Source organism: Manis javanica, chromosome 13 (assembly GCF_040802235.1).
Source record: "Manis javanica isolate MJ-LG chromosome 13, MJ_LKY, whole genome shotgun sequence".
NCBI lineage: Eukaryota > Metazoa > Chordata > Mammalia > Pholidota > Manidae > Manis > Manis javanica.
The window spans coordinates 68591241-68610057 of record NC_133168.1 but is presented as its reverse complement, the minus strand read 5'-3'; the positions used below and the strand labels follow the sequence as shown (position 1 = coordinate 68610057).

Here is an 18817-nt window from a genome sequence, read left to right as displayed (position 1 = left end):
AAACAACAACTCTGATGGTTCCAACTTACTGTAGAAAGATATAGAAAACCTAGACCATCACGAGAATTTGGCAAAATTGTGCATCATGGATAGACTCAGCAATCCAGCCTTTCCAGAGTACCTGGGATATTCCTATTACTTAGCAGAGAGATTTGCATAAAGGTTCTTGCTCCACTTTATGATTGCTTCTTCTTGGGTCCTGTCAGAGCTTTGTACTAGAAATCTGTGCTAGACCACATTGCCCAGGAGTCATCTACAGAGAAATAAGGATCATAAACTCTGGAGATAGGCAGTCCTAAATTAAAACCTGTACTGGGTATTAACTGGATATCCACTGGCTAATCTCTCTGACTTCAGTTTCCTTATACAAGAAATTATAATACCTACCTCAGAGGTTTGGAGGGTTGCATGAGAACGTATGTAAAAGCTGCTCAATTTAAAAATGACCTGCTTGAATGTAAGATGGTGCAGCTACTTTGGAAGACAGTTTGGCAGCTTTTAACAAAACTAAACATTCTTAACATATGACCCAGCAATCATCATTCGTTGGTATGTACCCACAGGAGTTGAAAATGGATGTCCACACAAAAACCTGCACATGAGATTTGTAGCAGCTTTATTCATAATCGCCAAACTTGGAAACAACCAAGATGTCCTTCAGTAGGTGAATGAATAAACAAACTATGGCACATCCAGACAATGAATATTATTTAATGCTAAAAAGAAATGCTTATCAAGGCATGAAAATACATCGAAGAACTTGAAGTGCATGTTACTAAGTGAAAAAGCCAATCTAAAATAGCTACAAACTGAACTGTAAGACATTCTGGGAGACAATAAAAAAGATTAGTAGTTGCCAAGGGTAGAGAGCAAGGAGAGATGAATTCACAGAGCACCGAGGATTTCTAGGGCAGTGAAAAATATTCTTCTAATACTATAATGATGGATACCTGTTCTTACACATTTGTCCAAACCATAGAGTGAACAACACCAAGAGTGAACACTAAGGTAAACTGTGGACTTTGAGTAATTACGATGTATCAGCATAGGTTCATCTTGGGTAAAAGTGCACCATTCTGGCAAATGATGCTGGTAATGGGGAAGACTATTGCATGTGTGGGGGCAAAGAGTATAGGGGAAATTTCTGTATCTCCCTCTCAACTCTGTTACACACCTAAAATTGCTCTCCATAAAATAGTATTTAAGAAAATTTTTTAGTGAATTATCTGCATTCCACTTCTATTTAATTGTATGATCCATTTCTCCCTAACTCAGTAACACAGCATCAGAGCCCTTGTTTCATGTGGCCAACTTTTGCTGAGACCTATGATAACTGCAGTGTAGTTTTTAAACAATATTTTAATGGTTAAAAAAATGTGGAACAGAGCAATGCAGTGGCATTTTTCCAACAGTATCTGAATTGCTCATACTTTTTCATAGTCCTCAGTGTGCTAATATTTCTGTTCTGAAATGGGTTTGATAAACCATTATCATCAGCATTAGCTGAGCAGCTCATGACTGTAGGGCAGTGCCTTAGATGCTAAAGACACGAATAATAATTCAGTAGTTCCTTCATCTTCAAAACATTGTATAGGAAGTATAAAAATAAGTGTGATTAACATAAGTTGAGAGCTCACCATGTGCCCAGCACTGTGCCTATTGCAGAAATCTTTTCATTTAATCCTCACATAGCCGTGAGTTAAGTAATATTATTACCTAGGGCTTAAAATGTTTAAGTTACTTCCCCAAAGAGTAAAAGGTAGAGCTATCATTTGAGTTCTCAGCTACTAAGATGGAGTCTGTTCTCCCGAGCCATGCTAGTTCTTACACTTGGTACAGACCATAAGTGTTAGAATGTTGCTACTCAGTGTGTGATCACAAGTGATCCACATGTTGAGTTGACCAAACATTTATTATTAGTCCACAATAAAGTAAGGCATGAAATGGAGAGAAAGAGTTTAGAAGTGTTTATAGCAATCTGACAGAGTCATTTTATGTAATTAAATGTAATAGTGAAATAACTTGTTCTTACATATTCCATGGTTCTTTTTTTCATTTTATTATTTGCTTTTATTGTATTTGACCAAATTATGGCTCCATAACTGATTGGAAACTTGAAAACAAAAAAACAAAACAAAACAAAAAAAATACCTTGGTCCTTCGCCACCAATAGTGTGAGAGTCACTTTTCAAATACAGAAGATTAGTGAGGTGGGAAATTGTCATAGATGAAGTAGAAATTATGATGACAGTGGGAATAGTTAATGAAAATTGAGTACTTAGCTTGTGCCAAACATTGTGCTTAGTTTCTCTCTCTCCCTCTCCCTGTCCTTCCTGATTATGTTCTGGATATTAGTGCCAAAATCCACTTCTCTCAGAGTTATTCTTCGCTAAAAATCAAACCAATAGGTTTCCTTTCATTACCAATGCTCTTCTATAAATATATGAGGATAGAGAGTAATTGTGCTTCCCCTTCAAAAAAAAAAAAGAGCCCGTCATTTGCTTCCTATCTTTCCCTTACTGCAGAGGGTACTTCCTGGGAGTTGCTAATAGATGTGCTGGGGCTCCTTGGTAGAACCTTTTTTCCTTCATCATATGTAGCCTTTCTAACAGCATCTGCCCACTCTTCCTGGAATGAGTAAAAATGTTTTGCTGTGTGAGTAAAGGCTGCTGATTGAATTGATTCCCATCACTTGTGTACTTCCTGGAGGTTGGTGTGTTTATCAAAAAAAAAAAAAATGAGCTGATAATGAACTCTGACAGAACCAGTTTGCTGAAAATACTTATGTTAAAGGCAGAGTGAAGGTAAGTAATTATTTTGATTAAACGTATATAATAATGTGCTACTAGGAAAAATGACCATAAATCCTCTTTGATGAACTTTTACCTTGAGTAGGCCTTTGAAGGTTTACTGGCTACATGATTGTATCTTTAAACATTCTTTTTAGATGTCTATTAGCATAAGACAAAGTCTACAGAATAGCTTTGGAAAGAATAGGTAATATATTACCTCATGCTGAATCTATCTGAGGAGATGATGAAGTAAAGCTGTTCTTCACTATAGAAAGTTATTAAGAAGTGCAAGAGAGAATCAGAGTTAGCTTACATTGGCTAGATTGTAAAAAAAAAAAAGTTCAAATAACACTTGGGATATTATATTAGACACAAATATAAAAGGGACACATTTTGTGTGTTTTAGCACCTTCTCGGTATACTTCCACAAAGTGTTCATCTTATTCCCATTAATGTTTATATAAACACTGCTCTATTGAATTTCCATAGCCATTATCCCTGTTTGTGTTAACTATCTTACATAATTATATGAATAATTACTATTAGGAGAAACAGTCTCTGGCACACCCCTTTTCAAAGGTTGTGACTTTGTTTTCTGTACTAGATGTTTTTTATTTTCACAGTTTTTTTTCCCTATGTTAACTTGCTTATCTTCTTTATGGGAATGCTCTCTGAAAAGCAGTTTGATAATTCTCAAATGAATATGTCACATGGATGAATTTACTGTCAGTACTTTCTGAAGTGAACACCTCACAACTCTATATTAATCACTAGTATTTTCTAGAATGGCACCATGAAAGTAATAGGGCTATGGGAAGGATACTTAATGTCACCACACAGTGTTTATGACAAAGGTTGCTTTTACTGTGATATATTTTTGATCCCGTTTCTAAAACCTTCACTTTAAGCTAATGCTGCTGTTCTAAATTAAAGCAAATCCTAAATAAGTCAGATAAAATAGGATTTTTAAAAGCTCTGCTTTATCTGTACTGGTCTTCTAGACTTTCTGAAATTGCTAAGTAATTGAATGATCTTCCCCTTCATTGCAACTGTGCAAATCTGGCCTGTGTTAGAGAACTCCATTCACCTCTGCTAGAAAGGCCTTGTCTTTCTCTTGTTTCAATCATTTAACACGAATTGACTGAGCTCACTGGTTCTCAACCTTATTCATGTGATGAAATTCCTGAAAAGTATGGTGCTTTTTACCCCATGTCAGTTTTGATGACATTAACATCAAGATAACTAACTTTTTAATTTATGTGTAAAATTAAAAACTGGTTCATATTAGATTCCAAAATAGAAAAATGTTAGTAGGTACCAACATTATAAGAAGATAAGGGATAAACTTTGTGAGAGATGTTTCTCCCCATTCACTTTTTTCCTCTAAGCAAAGCAGAGGATGGTTCTAAGTGGAGAGGAAAGTAGAGCAGTGATTATTTTTTACTCTTTTATATATTTGTATATTTTAAAAAAATGTGTGAAAATATTACCTACATGAAGAAAGAATTGCTGACTCAATATAGTGTGACATTTAGGAAGCTTTATATATCACCTTAGGAAAATGAAAAAACATGGACAGATTGAGTGATGGAGTCAGAGTTAACCACCCAAAGTGTGGACCAGAATCATATTTTTAGGATTATGCACTCTGACCACACAAAGAGTTGACTTCTTGAATTTTTTGTAGTTTGAGTCCAGTCATAAAGATGGTGATTTTGGAAAACACAGCTCCAAAAAAGCAAAAACTGGTTTGGGTACAACTCTTTTTAGATAAACATGTCATGAGACAGGAAGTGACATTGGAAGCTTGCTTTGTTACATAGATAGATACTGGCATAGCTGAAGCAGAAATTTAAACTTGAGGACTGAGTTGTTTTCCTTTGCGGGAAAAATACATCACAGCCAGGAATAAATATCTGTACATGGTGGATTGCTTCCTTGTCCACCCCAGTGCTAAAGAAGGCATTGCAAATTGAGCTTATTTAGCAAATACCTTTTTGGGGCTAAACACTGAATCAACAACTATAGGGCAAAATTGAATGCTTTCACTTAACATGGCAAGATGGCTGCAATTATAATGAAGTTTGATTGTTGGATAAGGAGTTGATTGTGGGTACTATGAGTCACTTGAGACTTGGTTCATTTACATGTGATAAAAATTACAGTGTTGGTTGTAAAATGAAAAAAACCAAACCATCAGTCTTCTTTCTTCATTGAGTAAGCCTTTGTATAGATCCATGGGATAAGAAGATTCTATCCAATGGATACAGAAACTTTACAACCTGCGTTGTGAGAATTGAAGTGAACTCTCAGTTAAGAAGAAATCTTCAACATCTGTAGCCTGAAAACATTGTAGATGTTAACTATAATCACAATGCTGTGCATTAGATCTCCAGAACTTACTCATCATCTAACTACAAGTTTGTACTCTTGACCATCAGTTCCCTAAGACTTCCCACCCCCACTCCAGCCTCTGGTAACCACCATTCTACTCTCTGTTTCTAGGAGTTTGGCTTTTCTAGATTCCATACATAAATGCTATCATGCAGCATCTTTCTCTGTCTGCCTTATCTCACTTAGCATAATGCCCCCAAAGTCCATCATTGTTGTCACAAATGGCAGGATTATTGTCTTTCTCATGGCTGAATACTATTCTGTTGTCTATATATATATATATCATCTTTATCCATTCATTCATCTGGGGGCAGATGCTTAGGTTGTTTCTATGTCTTGGCTGTTATGAATTGTGCTACAATGAACATGGGGGTGCGGAAATCTTTTCGATAGGCTGTTTTCATTTCTGGTGGACATATACCCAGATGTGAGATTGCTGGATCATATGGTAGTTCTATTTTTTATTTTTTAAGGAACCTCCATAGTATTTTCCATAGTAGCTCAACCAATTTACTTTCTCATCAACAGTGCACAATAGTTTTCTCTTCTCTACATCCTCAACAATACTTGCTATTTCTTGTCTTTTTGTTAATAGCCAGATGTGAGGTGATAGCTCCCTGTGATTAAGATTTGCATGTCCCTGATGGTTAGTGATGGCTGAGCATCTTTTCATGTGCCTGTGGCTATTTGAATGTCTTTTTTGGAAAAATATCAGTGTGGTTCCTTTGCCCATTTTTTGATTGGATTGTTGTTTTTTTGTTATTTAGTTGTATGAGTTCTATATATATATATATATATATATATATATATATATATATGAAATTAACCCCTTATCAGATAATATGGCTTGCAAAATATGTTCTCCCGTTCTGTATGTTGCCTTTTCATTTTGTTGGTTTCTAGTGCTGCGCAGACCTTTTTAGTTGGGTATGATCCCACTTGTTGATTTTTGCCTTTGCCAAGTAAGGATGGTTGTGATCATTGCACCTGATCCTGGAAAAGGAGAAGAAGCAACATAGAGTGAAAATGTATACAACTGGAAATGCCATCAGAATTTCTCCTCATTTCTCGGAAGACACAAGTAATGCACAATGGAGGGAAAGCCCTCTCTGAGCATTACCTCAGATTTACAGATTTTCCTTGTTAATAAGCTTTGAAGGGAAAACAATGATGCTGAACAATTAATCTTTATCCCATAACAGCTTTCCCAGCACCTCACTATAAGAACTCAGTGAAATGTTTCCAAAGGTGGCCAGGGTGGGAGAAGCAGTGTGGAATGCCATGGCGCTTGCTCCCAGCCTGGCTCTCCCCCTGGTCGCAGGCCGTTCCAGGGCCGCACAGCTCAAAAAAATCTGAAGTCAGTTTTGTGCACAGATATGTACTTCTTTGCAAAGGTGAAACAGATTTCCCCTGCATCATTCTCCTCTGTGCTGAGAAATTAAATGGTTTCTTGACAGTCTATAGAGAGGAAGAAAATAATTGGCCTCCACATATTCAAAAGTGTTTGAGAGTTTCAGTCCTCAGTTATGCATCATTTTGTGAAACTTATTTCTCTTTTTTTCTTTGTGACATTGAGAATGTGTTTTGCTTAAAACCAGAATCAGTGAACTCTAGAAAGGAAAATATAACACATATACAGATGTTCCCTTCTGTATTTACAAATAAATCCCAGCAAATTACCTTCAGCACCCGCTGTTTACAGTGGCACACAGGAAGCTGATGAGAGTAAGGGTTCCAGGATGTGATCACCCAGTACCCAAGGGCATGCTGCTATTCATGCTTACTCACCCACAGACAGATTGAGGAAGGCACTTCCTCAGCACTGTCACTAAGTAGGTCTCTTGATAGTTTTTCTTCCCCCAGCTATGCGTGTCTAATTCGTGGGGTAATTCACCTAGGTAGCAAAACATGATAAACTTTTTTTCTTATATATGGTTGTATGCCAGGCAGCCCAGGAGAAATTTAGACCCCAAACACAGTTGAGATGATGAACTTCTGGTATTCAGAGATACATACAGATCAGTCAGCAAAATGGAGAGGCAGCCTGCTCCAAATGGTATAGGGACAAATCCAAGTGAAATCAGTGAGTAGAAACTTTTTTTTTCCCAGAAGGAAGAGTGAGGGGGAGAGAAAAGAAGGTGCATTCAGACAAGCAATAAAGGACTAGCCTGCAAGAACATTGGCTGTTACCCTGTGTAAAATAGGAAGCTGCTGGAAGATTTTGAGTGGATGTGGGTGGAAGAATCTTTTCTGAAATCATCTACTTACATTCTAAAAGACTCAACTGAGGCTGTTGTGCTAAGAATAGAATGAACAGAATAGGAAGGGGACCAGGTGGAAAGTGGTAGAAACAGAAGAAGAGACCAGTTAAGAGGTCTCACATTTGCTGATCTGCTGAAATGGGATCTGATTGAAGTAGAGAAGTGGAGGGTGACTCCAAAATGTTCTTGGTCTGAGCACTTGGAAAGATGAAGCTTTTCATTTACTGAAAGTGGGAGAACTGGGAAAAACAGGTTTTGGGGGTGGGAATAAGAGGGTCAGATGAGAATGTGTTATGTTTGAGATGCGCATTGGCAATGTCAAGTAGGTAGTGGGATAAATGAGTCGTGAATTTAGGAAAGTCACCTCTATTGGATGTGTACCTTGAGAATTCTCAACAGAAAACAGGTAGGTTCAGTAGAGGTCTCAGTGAGTCATCAAAGAAATGATTGAGAATTCTAAGGAGAGGGTATTGTGGCCATTGAAAATTTGGAGGTGAAAAGGAAACAACAAAATAGAGTGTGAGAAGATAAGACATAGCTAGTGAGATAGAAAGCCAACAGGGGGGTGTCATGCCCGGGGAGGCATGAAGAGAAAGTGTTTCAGAGAGGATGGAGTGATCGCTGTGCAAATGCTGCTGACAGGCCAAGACTGTTGTAAAATAACTCTTAGATTAAAACAGGGTGATGTTGTGATGCTTATAAAAATAGTGTCAGTGGAGGAGTAAGGTAACCCTTGCATTTTACTAATTTATGTAGTCTTAAGTTTATTTCTAGACTAGTTCTAAGCAGAGAAACATGGGGTTTTATTTAGCTAGTCATTAATTAAGTTCAGCATCATGTTTTACCAATTTCAGTACTTTCTTTTTTTTCTTAGTGTACAGCTTGATCAATCTTGACATGTGTATACGCTCATGTTACCATCCCTCAGACCAAGATATCAAACATTCACACTCATTTTATTTTCCCCTCCACCTATTTCACCCATCTCCCCACCCCTCCCCTATGACAGCCAACTAGGCTGTTCTCTGTGTATATGAGTCTATTTCAGTTTTGTTTGTTTCTTAGTTTGTTTTGTTCTTAGAATTCACATATAAATGCAGTTATATGATATTTGTCTTTCTCCAACTAATTTCACTTAGCATAATACTCTCAGGTCCATCCATGTTGTTGCAAATGGCAAGATTTCATTCTTTTTTTATGGCTGAGTAATATTCTATTGTGTATATGTACATCTTGCTTCTTATATTCCACTCCTTCTCCCTGATTTTCTTTTGTTCTGACTGAAGTAAATTACACCAAGGATTTGAATAATAAGCTTTGTTTTTATATCAGAAATAATCTTCACTCTTGAATTTTTGTTTAGCTAAATATATAGGGTGATAGTTTTTCTCCCTCAGCACTTGGAAAACAATACTCTCTTGTACATTGTCTTCTAGTATCTAACTGCTCAGGAAAAATCTACATCAGTACATGTAACTCCTCTGTGGGTAATTCAGCTTTTTCCCTTATTTGGAGCTCTATGGTTTTATTATATTGTGCATAAGTGTGGATTTACTGTAATTTTTATTTTATTGATCTTGCTCAGCATGTGATGTGCTCTTTGAATGTGAAGGTTTGTACTGTTTTGTTTTCTTTCTCTTCTGGAAAATTCTCAGTCAACTTTTCTGAATATCTGTTAACTCTCTCTTCATGGTAAGATTTTCTTGGACACATATTGGAGCCTCTCAATGTTACTGCTATCTTCATTTAATACTCCTTGAATGTTTCATCTTTTTATCTCTTTTTGCTGAATTCTGAGTACATTCCTTGGCACCATCAGTCATTCTCCTTGGGGTTGCTTAGGGAAGAGATTATTCCATCTGAATCACTTTAATGTCTATGTGTTTCACATTTCTGTTGTTCATTCTGTCTATTCTTGTTCCATGTTTGCCTATTTGTTTTTATTATTTCTTTCTCTCTATGATAGGGAACATCTTTTTTCCATATATTTTTATCTTACAATATGCTTATAAACTGATTTTTGGTGATTTTTTGCATTTGATCAGGACTGTATTTATCTCCTGATTGTTGGGTTGGCTGTCTGTTTTTTAGTGTTATTTGGACTTTTTGCTTTCAGGCAACACATTGAATGAGAGGTGTATTTCTCACTCTCACTTATATGCTCTGCAATGTAATTTTTTTCACCTGTTCCCACTAGTCCCTCAAGACCCTCAATCCCAAAATAGCTCTTCCATCAGCATTTCTGGATTTCCTCCTATCCAGTAACAATTTTGGATTGACCAGTCACTGAACCTGTGGGTGGCTTGGCCTAGGTCGGGTCTAGATGACTTCTCCTGAACCTGTCTCTTCTCAGCTAGGTACCACTGAAGGGTACAGGTAGTTCTTTCAGCATCTCTTTATGTGTTGTGGGACTCTGGCCCCTGATTTTATGCAGGAAACCTGGAATCTAGTCTCCCACTGCTCCGAGTGCAGTATCCCTAGAGTATGGGACCCTTGCACCTTTTTGTTTCCATTCTTGAATTACAAATGACTGTGATTTTAGCCATCTAGCAACCATTGTGATTTTTTAGTCTGTTTTTGGTCTAAAGAGATGTTTGTCTTGTTTTCAAGACTGCAGTATTTTTTAAAAGTATTTATCATTATATTCAGAACTGAAAATATCTTTTATGATCTAATGTCATTTAGTGCACCTTTTTTCTTACAACATGCTGTCATTCAAAATATAACTCGAGTAATTCATGCATACAGTAGGCACTCAATAAATATTTCTATTTAATAAAAATTTTTCAGAATGACTAAAAATCCTGATGTAAAATCCCAATTAGAAAGTGGATAATTCCATTGTAGACAAAATATATTACTTTACAATAAACATTTTTATAAAGAATTTGCTCCATACAGGGAACACTTGCAATTTGGAAATTAAAAAATAAAAATCAAGATCAAGCACACTAAAATATTTAGGCAATGACTCCTGGATCAGTGATGCTCACAGACCATTGTATTCTAGGGCCTTAAAACCACCTGATATTCGTTGAGATGATTATATACCTAACAACTTCATAATTGGAAATGCTACAAGACTATAGTAGCAAGAGTATGAAATTTTTTAAGCTACATCCTTTATATGAACACAGGAAAAAATTTTTACTACATATTTTATTCTCCAACTTAAAAATATCAGTCCTTAAAAATATAACTTTGAAAACATGATTGTGCTCACAGTACCAAAGTAATCCAAAGTATATTATATTTGTAAAAAGTATTGCTGTGTTACACATATGACAATATCTACATATGATGTACATGCATTATATACTTGTAAAAACCATCATTCAGTAGAATTTCTTCCTTTTTCTAAGAGGCCATGCTACATATGATATTATTCTACTAAAAAAACCTTCATTTTTTAACCTCAACAAAGTCCTAGATCAGAATTGGTCTTATAAATAGATGGCAACTCATTTGACTTGATTTATAAGGTCACAGGTAGGGTATCCCATACCCCAATATTTCTCTCATCTGCCATAATATATACATTCCACCAAAGTAATTTCCCTGATTTTGATGACTTTTTATCTTTCCACAATTCTCTACTAAATGAAAATAAATTTTGAGTGGTGGGAGAAAGAGAGGTGATACAGCATGGACACCTTGCTGAGAAGAAGGCATTTTGCCAATGTTACCACGATTAGGCCCCTGGAGGTGAGTCAGAAGTGCCAGAAAGGAGATGAAGTGTTTTCAAACAAGGTGAGAGAACACCAAAAACAAACTCGATCTTCCTCACAGTGTTATATAGTTAGAAACCAGCAACGCAGCACTGATTTGTAAAGCTCAATTAACCTTACTGCAAACATCAGTGGAGAAGCCAGTTCCCCGCACCGCTGTCGTCATTTAAAGCTGTACACAAGGGCAAGCTGATGAAATCATTCCTGAGTAAAGAAGGAAGTTGGAATTAATTTTTCAGACCTTATCATATTCACCTTACCAACTGGTTTTGACTATGTGGCAAGATTATTACTATAATTTAATGCAACAGGTAATAAAAGGTTGTCCCCAGAGTTATTAAGTTATTCGTCTAAAACATTTAGTGACTACTGAAGCTTACTCATTTTTACCTTTTCTTCAGTTATTGCCCCTACATAAGTTTTAAATTACGCCTCCTTCAGCATAGGCACTCATCCTCACTGTAATTCTCTCCTACTTTACATACTTCCTCTCTCTTCTCTCAGAACAGCTGGGCCCCCAGGAGCTGAGATGCGGAAACGACAGCAGCTGCAAAGTGAGGGGGCACCTGCCGTGGCCCAGGCGCCTGGACAGCAGCGGCCCAACAACACCTGCTGCTTCTGCTGGTGCTGCTGTTGCAGCTGCTCCTGGTACGTGAGACTACTTGTGCACACCTGGGCTGATGAGGGCACTACCTGTGCACACCAGGGCTGGATGAGGGTGTCACCTGTACACACACCTGGGCTGGGTGAGGGCATCACCTGTGTACACACCTGGGCTGGTGAGGGCGTCACCTGTGAAACACCTGGGCTGGGTGAAGGCATCACCTGTGACACACCTGGGCTGGTGAGGGCTTCACCTGGGCTGGTGAGGGCTTCACCTGTGCACACACCTGGGCTGGGTGAGGACATCACCTGTGTATGATCAAGGTTATGATGAAATGGTGGCATAATGTCCTCTTACTGTGGCCAAAATAGAAAATAAAAGGTATTTAGCCTTGTGTTGAACAAGTTCTGACCCCTCTTGAAAACTTCATTTCCAGAAAACCACTGCACATTGTAGTAATTTGGAAGGTTTGAAGTATTTGTATAAATACCAAAACTGCTTCCCAGATGATAATTCTTTGTTAGGGAAAATCATATATGATTCCTTTTCTTTCATTTTTAAGCCTTAACTATTTCAGATGGAGGAACTAGAGTTCTAAAGGAGGGGGATATTTCAGTAAAACTGTTGAATTTTTTTTCTGTATCAGTCATAAAGAGATCATCTAGCTCTTGTCTTAACCTATGAAGTGCAGTGTAATGACTTGATATGATGGTTCTGAAGTCAGACTGCCTGCGTTCAATTCTTGTCCTCATCTGTCACTATCTGTTTGACTTTCAGCAAGTTACATACTGTCCTCAGATTTCTTATCTGTCAAATGACAGTAATATGAACCCCTGCCTCATAAGGTTGTTTAAACATTGAATGAAATAAAACACGTATGAGCTGGAAACAATGCCTGACATATAGGGTGCATTTAGTGAGAGTTAGCTCACCAGGCTATGGAATATTTTATATTGGGAAAATAAAATCTCTTTATTTAAAGAGGATCTGGCTTGAAATAATGTATATTTTTTAAGAAGATCAGCTTGTGAATATGGTGCAAGAAATTCTCTTAGAAAGGAAAGCTATTTTATTCTAAATTCCATATACGACTTCACAAATATATTGTTACACACAGTGCGGAGGAGCACATTTCTGTTTCTCACTTGTTCCAGTAATCAGTATCTGATTTTATTTACTGCCAAAACTTATTTCTGAATTGCTTCAGGATTAAAATATAAATTATGCCAGATAGAGTACTGAAGTTTTGTTGTGCTTAATTCATTTACTACTAAACTTATTTAAGGAGAATTGCTTTTATTGATTCTTAAAGTGCACATTAAGTACAATAAAAGTGCACATTAAAAACATTCAACATGAGCTCAAGCATCAGACTGTCACAGAACACAAGCCAAGGATCAAGAATAAAACAGCTTTTGGAAGCTGCGTTAACTCTGCACACGTCTAGAGTGAAGCATAGTTGGACCCCAAACATGTGGTGCATTGGATAAGTGCTCCATTCGTTCTAGAATTGAGTATCGTTGTCAAGAACTGTGTTTGTTAACAATGAGTTATGGAGGCCTGAGTCTAGGCTATAAAATGCACAGTCTATAAATTTACAGATCTTCTGTATGTGATAAATGGTAGGTAATTTCTAATGTAAACAACTTAATTTAAAAAAACAAGTTAAATTGTCTTGAACTATAGATTTTCAAATTGTGACTATTATTTAATTGCAAATGAAAATGCCCTTTACACACGCATTTTTAAAATATCATTATTTTTGTACTTTGGGTTTAAGAAAAAAAACTTGTAAAAGGCTTATTAGGAAAAAAAAAACAGAAAGGAGTGTTCTTCAAATTTTCCAGGCTAGGTCAAAAGAGCAGAACAAAAAGAAACACTACAAAATGTAATTTAGGGACAAAAACAAAGTTAGAAGTCAAAATATGAAGTAACTGTCATTCGTAAATAGGAGCAGTTGTCAAGTAGCTGATTTTACCTCCTTTTAAGGAAATAGAGTGCTAGAAACATAAGTTTCTATATCTAGACGTAAAGATAAGTACCTCACTCCAACCTCACAAGTTATGGGGTTTATAAACAATATAGAATTTCCCCCAATTTGCATTTTTCATTCCTATTTCATTGTCAGCTCCTCTCCCATTTTAAAGTTTATTCCTATCTCTCTAAAATTACCACTAGAATTTATTTTGAGGGATGGTACAGAGAGTAAGTACACAACTACTGACTATTTCCACAGTTACCTTAAAAAATCTGGAGTTTGACTTTCTTCACAGTGACTTATAAGCTCATCTGTTCTCTGTCCCCAAACCCATCTCTCTCTATCTCCCTTTTCTTCCCCTAGTCCTCCACTTCAAGAAGAGAAAGCAAAGGACTGTGATTTAGGACATGGAACCATTGTTAATGAGTCAGTGATGTCTGAGTCTTGACCATAAAATGAACAGTCTATACATTTGCACATCCTCCTTCTATACGTGGGACCCAGCTGTTTCTGACCAGGAGGGAAGATCAGTTTTGTCAAGATCACTTGGCTAGAGGTTCAAGGTTGCCACTGTCAAAACCTAATGTTCCTCTAACTCTGAGTTCAAACAGAATGACCTGCCTCCTTGGGGAGTTAACTCTCTTCCTTCTTTATGAGAAAGAAACCTTTGAAAGATGGGGTTACCTCACAAAACTATGAATCAGTGAGGTCATTCAGACACTAACACAAGTGATGACACATGTAAACGAGAGACTGTTATGTGCTCACAAAAGCGAGGTGCCTCAGAAAGCAGATAGAAAAGTCATGCTTCCAAAATTTATTCGAGCTTAAAGCTGATTTCCAAAATGTTGCACAAACCCTATCCTAACATCAGACATTGTATTAAAATAACCCAGTTTTTTTCAAGTCTTTAGGTGTTAATCCATCCTTGTTTTAATTCCTCTTTGCTCCTGGTGGTGTTCAATTAAGCAAGACAGATTTCCATGTTGAGTCATAAACAACTGGAACTCAAGAGACTTCATTTATCATCTCTCTCAAATGTTGCATCGACTTGCAGTGCTGCTCTGTGGTCAGGGCATGGTTCTGGGGATATGGTGGGGGCTGGGGCAGGAGTACTGCTGGCCACAGCCCCAGGCTCCCCACTTGCAGTTTCCAAGGGAATGGTTCTGTCTTCAGCTATTCTGCATATTAGGCTTAGGCTTAAGCATTTGTTTGAAAGAAAAAAATACCCTCTCTAAAAAAACCAATGCTTGAGAAATGCTGTGTCTGATTTTACAGACAAGGAAACTGAGGGCTTGCCTCCTGTCACTAAGCTCATTCATGATCAAAGTGGGGCTAAAATGAGAATCTCTTAATATCCAGTCCATTGTTTTGCCTGCTTTAACATGACACCTCCAAACTTTTCATTTCCAGATTTGATACAAGCCATTCCCAAAGCTTCTTGCTTCAGGAATTCTACCAAATACAACTTTTAAAATCGAATTCACAATCTCATGCACTACTGTGTGTTGCCTACAAGATGGGGCCCACTACATCGAATATTCATACTTCTTCCTGGGAGAAACTGGTCCCAGACTGAGTTCAGTAAATTAAGTAGCTCTGGGAAAAATAAAATTCTCTCCCCTTTGGACACATAAGTTCCTGGAGTTCCCAGACAATGAGAGAGATCTGACTAAGCAAACGTTAAGCACTTCATAAATTATACTTTGGGTTGCCCACCCCCCGCTCTCAATTTTTAATGAGTACCACAGCCTCTATAAATCAAAACAGTGTAAAAATAATATTCTATTTTATCTTCTGACGCTGCCACACTTCAGCTCTCTGCCAATGGAAATACAAAGATACATGCTTTAAAAGTCAAAGAACATTTTTTAAAAGGAAAAACATGCTCCATGGTAAAGAAATCATCCCCTGGAAATAAATCTGCTCACACATGCAAGGTGAATCATTTCATCTGAGGCACCACTGAATAAATAGTTTTTCAATACCTGTTGCCCTTGGAGACCTGATTCATCTCACATGGGGGCATAAGTTTTCTGCACAGACTCCCCAATTGCTTGTAACCAGATCATTGTATCACTTACAAAGAATTCTACAGTGTTGAAACCCCATCCCACCATGGCATTGGTAGATTTGCTCTGTAGTTTCTATAACTCACATGAATTTTAAACTCACACGATCAAAAGGCATCTACCAAAATGAACCCAGGTTTCCAGGCCATGCACACAAAACCAAACCATGGACATTAGGACTATGGACCTTCTATATGTCAAGCATTTGTTACTTATTTACAATTTATTGAATGCCTGTTATTGCCTAGTACTGTAGTAGTTCATCAGCTTTCACCAGATTCCTCCGCCTCTACAGGGAACAGATTCTCAGTAAGCAGTGGAATTTAGGTATCAGTATTTGGTGTTGCCCCCCCCTGGGTCACCCTCTAGAATATTCAAGTTGCTTCTGCCCACTTAGGTAGCCCTGTATTGCATGTGATCAGAGTGCAAGAATTAGAACTCCTTGACCCCTTTCCAGGGAAGGCATACCATTAATACTCTTTTTGCTCTGAGTTAACTGTAGGTTCATGCTTTTCTGATTGTTACATTGCAGTTTTTAGACCATCAATGGAAAGATGGATGTAAAGAAAACAAAATAACAGATGAAAATATTATGCCCAGTTTTCTTCACAAGTGTAGAAAGAATGAACCAGAAAAGAGCTGGAGAGAGAAGATGAAATTATTTCAGGCTAGAAGAAGGCAAGAACCCAGTTAGAAAGCAAGGCAGCTCCCAGCCAGTGAAAGCTAGCTCAGTGAGGGACCAAGGAGGTGCCCTGCTCGGTCCCTGGTGGGGACCCCTGTGGCCTGACTCCCTTGAGGCCGAGGCTAAGGATCTGCAGTGTGAGGAGCCTGAAGAGGAATCACAGAATCGCAGAGGGAGTGAGGAGGCAGAGAAGCACACAGTCTGACGCCAGAAGCCTCAGAGGCTGCAGAAGAGGAATGCCGACCCCACCTTGGCCTGTGTGAGCATGAGGAGCCACTTCTGAGAGAGGCGGTGCCTCCAGAGACCTGGGGGAATTCGGCTGCAGAAGGCTGAGGTGCAGGACAGCGTGTCTGACATGCAGGTGGAGTTCTGAGGAAGGAAGAGAGTGTCCTCAAAGGCAGAGGGAGAGGAGCCCCCCTCTGGGGAGGAAGCCTAGACTCCTTGGGTGATTGGAGAAAGGAGAGTGCAGGTAGAGGGTGGGCCATGCAGGGGCCCAGGGCTCTGGGAGTCCTGAGTGGCGTCTGTCGGCCTAGACAGAGCTGCTGGCTCCCCGTTATTTCAGAGTCTGCCGCAGGGAGGATCTCTCAGATCTCAGCAGACCCCTGTGTGTGATGATGTGGTGAGGGCCCCGCGTGTCTGGGCGGGCCAGGATGTGGCAGTGCCAGAACGGCTCTGGCCATGGGCCAGGGCTGTCCATGCCTGTGGCCGTGCCTCCCTCCGCCCTGAACAAGGCAGCTGAACATAAGGGCTGGTCTGACTCCCTACCTCACTGGTTTTTCACTCCAGCGATTCTCCTTTTCTTTGACATGTGATTTTTTTAGGATAAAACTGCCAGTAAAATTGTGTTATGAGCATTTTACAGTTGAATTTATGAAAGTTCGTGTTGGCCAACTGGAACTAGGCATTTTCATAAACATGTCCTAAAGGTTTATGCTTTAAAATAGCCAAAAATAAATTCTGGCTTATAACATATTACTTGACACATAGTAGGTGTTAAATTAATATTAAGGTATTGAATAGATGATGGAATTTGGATTTTTCATTTAAGTCTACTTCATAAAATATAGAAATTTCTGTCAGAAAAATTCTTTTAAGAACTTACAGGCATGTTATCCCAGACCTTCGTATAATTACATGGCAGGTAATGCTTGTCAGGATCACTAGATTTCTTATGCACCATTTTCCTTCATTCTCCCGTGTGTGTGTGTGTGTGTGTGTGTGTGTGTGTGTGTGTGTGTGTGTGTGTGTGTCAATTAGGAGAATTCATATAGCAGAAATAGTAGTAGTAGTAGTAGTAGTAGTAGTAGAGAGAGGCAGGATTCTGGGTGGGAGAGGACACTAAGATCTGTTTAGTATTACTGGGATATAAAGTTTGAAAGGACAAACAAGACTAGAGAGAGAGTGTCAAGTAATAAAATATCTTTGGTGCTATGTTAAGGAGTTAGGACTGTACAGTTTTCTTGGATATGAAAAGTGATCAAAGATTATTAAGGAAGAAGAGAACAGAGTCCATTGTATGTTTTAAGTTTTTCCCTCTGGAGGCAATGGAAAACATGTAGAAGGACAAGACAAACGACAAGACTTAGGAGGCTTTCGTAACAGCTTCAGCGAGAGATGTTGAGGCCCAATATACAGATGCATTGGAGAAATTACAGATTCCAGAAAAACTTAGGGTGTTCTGTCAAGAATTTGCAGTAGATGAGAAAGAGGAGACATCAATACCCTGCTTGCTGGAGGGGCCGGGCTGCTGGAGATCCCGTCACATGAGAACCCACTGGGATAGGAGGTTGAGGGCCTGAGAGTTAGTTGTGGAAATGAACTGAGAGCCCACAAGGCGAGTCTTGATCTGACACAACAATCCGGAAGTCTCAGTGTACAGAGATGAGAATGATGGTCTGGTGAGGGCACACTGAGCTAAAGACCAACAGCTCAGGAAATGCCAACATTTAAACAAAGCAGTGGAAGTACACAGACATGGCACACAAAGAGAATCTGAGAGGTAACAGAGACACCGCACTGGGCTGGCATGGAAGCCAGGACGGCCCAGCATTTCACAAAGTAGGGAATGGCTGATGTTGCAAATAGACCAGGAGGCCCAATGCAATAAGAATATAAAACGTCTGTCATCTGGCCTACTAGGAGGTTATCAGTGAACTCTGAGAATCAAGTTTCTCCATAAGGTGCACAGGAGGAGGAATTTAGAGAGAGAAAAGCTGCTGACAGAGAAAATGAGCGTGTCCCTCTTCCAAGCTTCTGAGACACCGTGTTCTCTCCAGGTGAAGATTCAGTTCAGAAGAAGCTGGGGT

The 18817-nt window shown here is 38.6% G+C and overlaps 1 protein-coding gene across 2 annotated transcripts in view; it reads left to right on the top strand.

The window, feature by feature from the left end:
• RGS17 (regulator of G protein signaling 17) overlaps positions 1 to 18817 on the top strand; it is an 86210-nt gene that overhangs the window by 41836 nt on the left and 25557 nt on the right. The window contains exon 2 of one of the 2 annotated variants that reach the window (XM_037023346.2): positions 11680 to 11823. In XM_037023346.2, coding sequence (XP_036879241.1) covers positions 11705 to 11823 — 119 coding nt within the window. In that variant the 5' untranslated portion in view covers positions 11680 to 11704. The remainder of the gene's footprint in view (positions 1 to 11679; positions 11824 to 18817) is intronic. The other variant, XM_037023351.2, reaches the window with a different exon arrangement.